The 10763-nt window shown below is 34.9% G+C and overlaps 1 protein-coding gene across 1 annotated transcript; it reads right to left on the bottom strand.

The window, feature by feature from the left end:
* Positions 1–288: 288 nt before the first annotated feature.
* On the bottom strand, positions 289–2190 carry LOC145120001 (ribosomal RNA processing-like protein). Its single transcript, XM_079055790.1, has one exon. It carries the CDS (start codon positions 2120–2122, stop codon positions 452–454), a length of 1671 nt encoding a protein of 556 aa, XP_078911916.1. The 5' UTR covers positions 2123–2190; the 3' UTR covers positions 289–451.
* Between the last annotated feature and the right edge of the window lie 8573 nt (positions 2191–10763).

Here is a 10763-nt window from a genome sequence, read left to right on the forward strand (position 1 = left end):
CAGTTTAATCTCCAAATTAATAGACACAAAACTTTCAATATCCAAACAAAACCATTTGATCAATTTTATCACAATTAAAAAATACAAAACTTTCAATATCCAAATTAACAAAGACTCTAACCTCAAGATTCCTCCATCAAGAACATTAATTACAAGTCAAAACAAAAAGTCGATCCAAACAAAAATATTCATCAAATGTAAAGATTTTTTTTAAGAAAAAATAACTGTATATTACCATACCCGCAAAATATAGATCTAAATAGATAAAAATATATAACAATTGAAAAATGCATAAAATCATAATTCATATCAAGTCATAAACTATAGAACGAAAGAGTAAATAGGATTGATTCCCACAAGCATCAGAAACATAAAACCTCAACATCAATAACAAAATAATATTAAAATATCAAAAAAGAACAATCATTAAAAATTCCTCTAACCTCAAAACTCAAGGAGTAAGAGTCTGCAGCTTCCTCAATCGTTTGACAGCAGGGGATGTGGTCTTCATCACTTTTCTAACTTTCTTCTTCTTCATCTTTTTACCTACAGAAGGCATCTCTCTGATTGGTCCAGGTGGCACCCCTTTCTTTAAAGCACTGCCACGTGGCGTCACAGATGGCGGGATTCTAAGGCTTTGAGGTGGCAATGGACTCTGTGGCTTCCATACCAAATTGTTCTTGATTGAAAATCTTACCCTTTTTGCACTTTTATCACCACTCTTCATTGCAGTATTTGTATTTTGTTCACTAGTTTCAGGATTTTGAGACTCCTTTGCATCACCATTCTTCATTCTTTTTCTCTTTTTGGGAGCTTTAGTGTTTGTGATTGTGATTGGTGATGTGTCATGTAGTAGACTTGATTCACCATCTTTATCTAAGCCTTCTTCTTCAGCTACCTTTTCAAATTCCTTTTGAAGATTTGCTTTGAAGATATCTCCGAAAGTAATATCATTCCCATTACTGGTTATTCCATTGCTTACATTTACATCTTCCCCATTGGGAACAATCACATTGTCATTGTTGTTTTCTTTTGAACCCTCCTCAGGAGTCGTCTTCTTCTTCTTCTTTTTCTTTGAAGACTTTTTAGATCCTTCTGCAACAGTTTCAGACACTTTCAATAGCTTCTGTTTGCCATTGGTGATAATGGGGACTAAATCAGGAACTTCTTCATCTGCATTATCAACTTGGAGAGCAGGAAGTGGAACTTTAATACCAGAAACTTCCATGTCCTTCTCTAGTTTGAGGAACTCCTTCTGTAAACCAAACAAAACCTTCCTGTTTCCTTGAAAACAGTCACTAGAGGATCCGAATTCATAGAACTTAGCTGAAAACCCCATCTTTAGAGCTATTGTACCCAAATTCATAACCTCGGTGTCAATCTCAGTTTCGTGATTCTTCATCTTCTCGAGAAGACTCTTCCCCATACACAACAAAGGCTCGAAAACAGTATTCCTAATCTTACCCAGCAACACCTTGTCTTGAGAATTAATCATGACATTGAACAAGGGTTTAAGCAGAATCTCATATGTTTCGATACTTAGAGGCAAATAACCTTTGATTTCATCGAGAAAAACCGAAACGATGTGATAGTTAACGCCATTTCCCAAAAATTTCTTCTCGTTAGCTAACAAGGACTTCTCTTGGTAAATAGTCATCACTCTTAAAGTCAGTTCCAAGTCCCATGAATTCTTTTTAAGGAACTGAAAACTGCAATTTACGAATCTGCGAATAAGAAGGTAGAACTTATCTAACCTGAGGACATCGATTCCCGACCATTCACGACGGAGCGTTGTGAGGAAAACGGAGAGGTAATGGAGTGAGAGCGGGACGTCCAGGGTTAGAAGCATGGACGAGAGCCTGTTAATGAGATTTGATTGTACGGGAGCTTTATCGGCGTGCCAGATGCAGTAGAAAAGCCCTTTCCAGAGCTTTTTCATTTCCTCATCGGAGATTTCGAGCTGTGTCGGAAGCCAATTGGTGAGTTCTCGGAGAGCTTTTGTCCTCGCCCCGGTGTTGCAGGAAGCTAATTTTCTTATTACTAACAGAGATTGTGGCACCGCCACCGCGTTTGATGGATCTGTGACAAGTGATTCGGTAGCACCGGCGACTTCTAGCTCCATTCTCAGCTGTTGATCGGCGATGTGAAAACCCTAATTTGCTGAAACCCTATATTATAAGTGGCGTTTTGACGCCTATAGCGTGTGAAACCTCGCCCCCTGCATATTTGAATACAAATTATTTTAGATAAAGTTACACATTGTCACCCTCAAGTATTCTGTATTTACAAATTTAGTTTAGAAGTTTAAAATTGCTTTAATATCATGCTAATTTAAGTTATTTGTAACAATTTTGTGCATGATTTTTAAGCATCTTTTATCATGACATGTACCAAGCACATGCCTTCTATTGGAAACACATTTTTTTTTGTCAAATTAGCACAATTTTTGTGTTTTTGTCTGCTTTAGATATTATTTTTCATCTTCGATCTTGATGTAACATGGAAAATTGCCACGAGGTTGATTAAGTCAAGATAATGGATATGTAGTATAATTTCATTAGTGAGCCTCGATTTGAAACATGTAACACTTATCAACATGATCGTTAGAGTCACCCCAGTACTTTCATCATGGGAATGACCTCTGACAATTTAATTAGAATTTATGCAAAATATGGATCGGTTCCTTTTAGTGGAAAAGAATTGATCGTGTGTATGTACGATGTATATGAGAGAGTTCATGGATCTTTCTCGGTATCTTCTGTACTTTGTATGGATATATGTATTTATAAGAGGATAAATACCTTTTAACTTAGGGAGGAGAGCATAAGTTATGATACCTTTGTCTTGGGATGGAGCATATGTCCGACAATGGGAATATGCATGGGAATGATAGACAGCATGTAACATCTGTTTTCTGGTTCAATCGGCTTAAGACTTTAGGATTTTGAGTGTTTTTGGGGAAAACCTTTGGTCACGGCGCGGTTGTTATGGTACCGTGTCGCAGCCACGTCATTCAAGTAGCAGCACGGTAAGGTGTACACCGCCACGTAGTGGCCGCCACAACCCAAACACTAAGTCTCGGGCCTTGGGCCCTATTTAAGAAAAGAGATGTTTAAGGTTTGCTCTATCTTCATCCTCTTTCATCCAGAGAGAAACTTTAATCCTTGTGTGTGTTCTTGGTGTTTTGAGCTTGGTGATACATTGTAAGGAGAAGATGGTGAGCTTATTGCTTGATATGTGGTTTCTTGTAACGTCCCAAAATTACGAGGTAAAAATTTCATTTTTAATTCGATCAAAACACTAATTATCTTTTAGCCAAACATTCATTTTCCTTTTTCTAATTATCCAAAAGTATTCCGGATAGCGATAGTGCTCTGGGATTTTGCGTAGAGTAGCTTGTGGACAGGAAGGCGCTAAGTCACTCGCAGTTGGATTAAATAATCTCAGAGTAATTGATTTGACCCTGTTGCGCAGCTCTCGTCTGAGTCTAACCGTTGCAGGGATGAATCTTCTACTCGAAGGATTATCTGAGCCTCCTATCGAGTTAAGTGTTCTTTAGCGATATATGGTCAGTGACCTTGTCTCCTTTGGGATGACAATGTGGTCAAGGATTGGGAGCATTTTGTGTGATGCGAGACTCTATGAGGATGGCTTGGTGGCATTTCGGTGTGAAGGGTCTGGCAGGGAGTCAGACCATTGAGACTTAGGTTTCGGACACCAGATAAGTGGGGTCGGTTTCTATTCGAGATATGAGGATTCGTTCTTCATCGGATTCAGGGAACTATTCTGAGGATAGTTTCAGCAGATTTGGATAGATCAGTGTTGGAAGAGTTATGATTGGTCAGCAACATGTTGAGAGTTGGCAGAAAGTGGTTTCAACAAGGGCAAATTGTCGGAAAGTCAGGTTATTGTAGATTTCAAGTCTCAGAAAGTAGAAGTGGTTTGCAAGGGTTGAAGGTTCGGGTGTTATTTCCAAGATAGGAGTCTTGGTTGCCTTGGGAAGGTCATTCATTGTGCGGGGTGATGGCAGTACCCTCGGGATGGCGAGTGTTAGTACTCATCGAAAACATCAGTTGGTTCATGGCAGCTAGTGGTGGCCGCAGGCATGCCGCGGGAGCTGTAACCAGGGTAGGTGACTGCAGCAGTCTTCGAGGATGAAATCTAGTATAAGTGGGGGAGAGTTGTAACACCCGGAATTCAGAAGGCTAATTAAGGAAAGAAATTCTTCAATTAAGAGGCCAACTCGTCGAGTTCAAGGGTGAGAACTCGACGTGTTGGAATAATTGGGCACGCGGGAATTTAAAGACCAACTCGACGAGTTGGGGAGGACCAACTCGACGAGTTGGACGGGGTTTGGGAAACCGTAGATCCGAGATTTTGCACCCTATTTAAACATTGTATGCTTTAGGGTTTGGCCTCATTTTCCAGCATCCACTGTCCTAAACCTATATTTCGAAACCCTAATGCTATTATGAGTGATTGTGATCCATTTTGAGTGTTCTTGTGGGTGTTTGAAGCTCTTGAAAGGAAGGAAAGTTTGAAGGAACAAGGAAGAGTTGCTAGATCCAGAAACCTCACTCCATTTTCGTCACTTTATGATAATCAAGTCTCAAACTTGCCTAATAGTTGATTAGATCTCTTTCTTAGCACATTTTGCTTGTTTTTGGTCCAAATGATATGGTCCTTAAGAGTTGGACGTCCCAAATGGAAAGCATTTCAGATCTAGAGTCTTGTAGGACTTTCATGGCATAAAGGTGCCAACTTTATGGCCATGGAAGTCCCATGTAACCTTTAAGCCGTCATTTTGGCCTTTTGAGCTTCTAATGGCCATGCATGTAGAGAAAGCTAGGAACTTTACGTGATATTTTGGTTCTTATGGTCCGGATTTATGACCTCATGGTCTACCTTGTAGTTTTGGTGGTTTTGGATTAAGACCTTGGCCCTTTTTAGGTTAGGGTTTGAGCTTATTCTCTTTAGGAAGGGATTAATGGGTAAAGTTGGAAACTTTACCCTTCTAAAAGGTATTTGCAGTCTAGATCTAGACTATTGGGTTCAAATCTGAAGAATAAAGGCTTAATGCATTAAGAAGGAGTAAACAGACTGAAGAACTCGACGAGTTCACGAAGGAACTCGGCGAGTTGATGTGAGTATCTGTTAAAAAGGAAAGGACTCGATGAGTTAAGGAATAACTCGACGAGTTGATTCGAACTATCACGATCCTGTGGTTTATGGGAACTCGCCGAGTTGAAGGAAAAACTCGACGAGTTGAGTAAACTCGGAGTGTTGACTTTGACTTTGACTTGGATGTTGACTTTGACCTTGATTTGACTTTGACCAAGGTTGACCCCTGTAGGGCTATGAAGTACGAAATGGGTTCTAAAGGGAGTTCCATGTAAGGGTTTAGGCCCAATTTGGAAAATTGGGCCATTGATGGGCTTTCATGGATTTTATAGTTTGGGCCTTGATGGGTCGGGGGTGAAACATTCATTTCACCCCAAGTAAGGATTATGGATCATGGTTTGGAACCTAATTGCTAATTGGGTGATGTTTTGGTATGGATAGCTCGGGGAATTGTTAGGGCAGCAGCTAAGGATTTCGTGCAGTATGCTTCAGCATTCGAGGTGAGTCTCCTCACTGTTTGGATGGGTCGAAGGCACCAATGTTGGGCCATTTGGTTTATGTATAGTAGGAAGACTCATGAGTTAGCCCTAGGCATTATGTATGAAAGACCAGGAGGCGGCTCCTGGTATACTGTATGCTAATTAGCTAAGTAGAGTAGTATGTATGCTAGTTGTCTTTGTGATGCTTGCATGGAAGACCAGGAGGTGGCTCTTGGCACTTGTCTGTAAGACCCAGGGGGTGGCCCCCGGCTTGGCAAGAAAGACCACGTGGTGGCCCGTGGCATAATGGGAAGACTATGTTCAACACAAAGCATCTTTATTGATTATGTTATATGAATGATATGTATGGCTCATGGTTATGTATGACAGTATGTGATTTATGTGCTTATATGCTAGACAGTATCCGATTGAAAGAGACTGAATGGGTAGGCCAGCACCCAGATATGTTAGGCAGTATGTTGATATGTATGGTATGTGGTATTTGGGGAACTCACTAAGCTTCGTGCTTACGGTTTTCAGTTTTGGTTTCAGGTACCTCCAGTTTTCAAATAAAGGAGCTCGGGACGATCGCAGTGCATACACATATGTTTTCTGCAATATGTGATTTTTGGGAATGAACTCTGATAAATGTTTTATTTGAACTGCTTTTCAATGTGTGAACCAAGTTACAAATGTGTTTTCGCTATATTAAAAATGAAATTTTTGGTCATGAATTTTGGGATGTTACATTATACATATATTTAGGCATTATTTTAATACATTTTAATCTGTATTTTGGTTAATTGCAAAGATATTTTGTACTTAGTAAGTTGAATTCTATTTGGCAGCAAAAAAGATTACTCTTGAAGAAAAAGGACTGAAAACGACAAAAACGGGATACTCGAAGGACTAGAGTTGAACTTGGAGCTTAAAAAAGGAGAAGATCATACAAAAATAAGTCCCACGATGTGGCCTTATGAATACCACGACGTGGCATCAAGAAACATCTCGATTGTGTATGTGAAATAGAAGCTCACGACGTGAGCCATTGTCATTCACGTCATGAGATTATGTCCCAAAAGATTCTACGCGGAGAAGCAAGTTTCCTTGTCAAATACGGATATGTACTAAATTCACGTCGTGACACCGTGTTGGTCACGACGTGGGGAGTGTTTTATGGAAACTATATATATCGTTTGTTAGATCGACTTAAGGACGAATGGGAGAGATTTCTAAGGTTTTTTAGATGACTTTTGGGATAGAAAAGCTGCGAAAAACAACCCTTGGAAGGAGAAGAATACTGGAGATTACGAGTTTTGAAGATTATTGCAAGGATTCATACACCACATTCGGTTTGCATTAGATTGATCATGTATAGTTTAAATTTTTATGTTTTTATGTGTTTATTTTTTTATAATGTGGAGCTAAATCATTAGGTTTTTGTTTAGTGTAGATGAACCATAATACTATGTGTTAATTTCTATTTTCATGGATTTTATGAAGTTGGTTTAGCTTATGTTTGATTATTAATACCTAGCATGTTTAAAACTTTAATCTTTATTGCTTAGATTCAAGTTAAGTGTAGTTGAATCATCACTTTAACTGCATGAACTTGTCTACCTAGGTGTTTATGATCATTAAATTGCTAGAGCTAGAATTTACCAAATCTTAGATTAAGTAATAAATATAACAACTTTAATTGTGTTAGAGAACATAATTTGATCATAATTATGTTTGGTAATATGTCTTGATCATAGATAATTATCCTAGATATATCTTATATAGCCCAATAATCTTAAATAATCAATTTTATGTTCACTTGTGTATGATCATTGCACATGAATTAGTGAAAATATTAGGAGATCGTATCAAGATTCTTAATAATATTTATATTGGTAACCAACTGAATAAATCCATGATTAATAAACTGACCATATGAAAAATGGGGATTCCAAGCTAAACGAAAGTATCTTCATTATCTTGATTACATTCATCTTAGTTAATTGTTTGCTTAGTTTTGAGTTAATTAAGTAGTTAAGTTAATATAAACTTGCAAATTTAGAATCCCCCCCCCCCCATTTTAGTTATTGTTTTAGATTAATTTTTAGTATTTATTTTATTAGCTAAATATTGTTCCCTGTGATCGATACCCGACATACTTTTCTATATTATAAAATGACTAGGTACACTGCCTATAAGTGCATCAGTAGTTAAGTTAGGTTAGGTTTATAAATTTAAAATTGGTAGGTATATTTGTGCACATCAGACACGAGGTGTCAGTGTATGATTGTTGTCTTTGTGACTTTTGTTTGTATTATATGATGGGTGGGGCCCAACTATTCACTATACTAACCGACATGGAAGAACCGAACCGTATTTGGATGTTCAAAACCAAAATGACAGAACCGAACAATAAGGTGTAAAGGAAGTCCGAGAAGGGATGTATATCAATAAGTCCCCCAAGTTTGAAGTGGGAGTTAGTCGATGCATGTAGCTTGTTCAGACTTATTACTAGCACATATACACAATTAAATGTCTTCTTCAAACCGGGTTACTAGAGTGACTTTAAGAGTATAATATAATTGATCCCATTGGGGATATTGCCATTATGCATGATATGGGACATTACTTTTATACCTAAATGATGGTTAGGTCCGCAATAAGTCTGAGAAGGGTTGTATATCAATAAATCTCATTCTTCATCTCGCATTGTATCGATGATCATTTATGTACGACACACTAATAAGATGAACCATATTGTAAAAAAAAAGAATAATTTTTTTTTTTGCAATCCAATCCATCTTAAACATTGCTTGTCAATTATATTAATATAATTTTTAACATATTTTATTTATCAATTAGGTGTTTTTATTATATATAGAAAACTATAAAAATATTCATATGGTTTGCTATTTTCTCTTACCAGGGTCTAAAAAAAATTCAACTTGCAAAAATGTCTTATTTGAAGGTTTCATTATGGATTTCGTCCATGTAGACAACACCTATTTGGTTTGCTTTAATAAGTTAGAGAAAATGACCCTTATACCCTCAATTATGTATTTCTTTTAATTTTTATCATTAATTTTAATCCTTTTCAATAAAACTCATTAACATGTTATCACAAACAGGGGTGAAGCCGGGATTGAAAGATAACGGGGGCTTATATTGTGTCCGAAGTAGGTCTTGGATGATAGTGTAAAAAAAAATCTTACATATATAAGAGTTATGTACTATATTGGTTAATCAGTGGTTAAAAGAACCCATAATGAAACTAATTAAATTAAACAAATTAAAGTAAATGGAGGTAAATCGATAACTAAAATATGGGTGAAGTACTAAGTCTATGAGATTTTAATTGTGGGCCCCAAGTTTATTTGTAGTCATAACCCTATTACTTTTCTATATATTAACTGAAATTTTAATAAAGATTGGCAGAGGATTTTTATCACAAAAAACCTATGTGGACTTCAAATTATACATACATGGGTATACTATAGTTTGGACTTTTAAAGGAGATTGAGGGGGCAGAGCATCCGGCAGCCCCCTGCTATCTCCGCCTATGATCACAAACCACCTCCAATGTGAACATCATCAACACCACTATCCTTACAATCCTCCACTGTGAGTTATCACCAAATCTTCCTCATCCCAAGACAACACCGATTCTCAAGTAACATAAATGGAAGAAACAAAAACAACACCTAATATATCAATTCATTAGGTGTAAGACTCATTTATTACATGGATTAATTAAAAAAATTTAAATATAAAGATCTAAATATTCAAGAACTTTGAATTTATAAAAAAATAAGAAAAACAATGAATTATTAAAATTGATTTTTTTATCTTTTAAATTTAAATAAATATACAAAATAAACTAATGAGCTTTAATTTGGAAATTTTGAAATAAAAAGGTAAGTCTATTAATGAAATTGATATTCATTTATTACTACATTTATTGTAATTATTACATTAAAGTATTATGTGGAATTTATTAAAATAGAAAAACCCATAAAACGACATGTGGAAAAAAAAATTCAAAATAATCATAAAATGACATTTGGCAAATTGAAAGAGAGAGTGAAATGTGGCAAAAAAAAAAAAAAAAAAAAAAAAAAACTTTCATTTATTAGAGTTGATATAACTCAATTTTAAGAAAGTACATCATCAACGATCTAGAGTTCCAATTTTCAGCAATAAAAAATGAATCCAACCACAATTAAATCATGATAAGACAATTATAACATACAAAATAAACAAATTCACAACCTTGAAGCTAATAAAAACAAATAAATTCACAACTGATAAAACAAACATTGAATCAAAACAAAGAAAAACAAATAAATTTAAGCATGGAAACTTAGATTTTACTTAATTTCGTAAAAAGATGAGAGATATGAGAGAAAAAAGCTTTTTAAATGTTTTAAAAAGAAGTCGTAAAAAAGGTTGTAGAAAGTTATAAAATTGTATTATAAATACAAGGTTTTAATATTTTTATAAATATCTAAGTGTTGTAGGAAAAGTATAAAAATATTGTGAAAAAGTATAAAAATATTTTCTAATTCTTTTCAATACAACATTTTAATCATTTTTTATAAATGTCTAAATGTTATAAAAATGTTGTAAAAAAATTTAGAAAAGGGTTGTAAAAAATGTTGTAAAACTATTTTAAAAAAGTTATTAAAAGTTTATAAAAAAAATTGTAAACAAAACTTTTTAATACTTTTTAATACAACCTTTTAATCTTTTTATAAATATCTAAATGTTATAAAAAGTATACAAATGTTTCAAAAAATTTAGAAAGTGTTGTAAAAAATGTTTGTAAAACTATTTAAAAAAAAGTTTATTAAAAGTTTATAAAAAAATTGTAAAAAAAGTTGTATACAAACCTTTTTAATACTTTATAAAAAAATGTTGTAAAAAAGTTTCAAAAAAATCTTAAAAAATGTTGTAAAAAGTTATAAAAAATTGGAAAAAAACAATTTAAAAAGGCTAAAAAAAGTTTTAAAAAACAAAACTAATTTAGGACGAATTTGCAAAAATTAAAAGTTTTGACCATATTCGTACAAACCTTAAAGTTTAGACCAAATTAATAACAAATTAAAATTAGGACGAGAGACGTAAAACTAAAGTATGACCTGATAAACCGGATTGAGCATGTGG

Source organism: Lactuca virosa, chromosome 6 (assembly GCF_052849685.1).
Source record: "Lactuca virosa cultivar CGN04683 chromosome 6, Lactuca_virosa_CGN04683_v6, whole genome shotgun sequence".
Taxonomy (NCBI): Eukaryota; Viridiplantae; Streptophyta; class Magnoliopsida; order Asterales; family Asteraceae; genus Lactuca; species Lactuca virosa.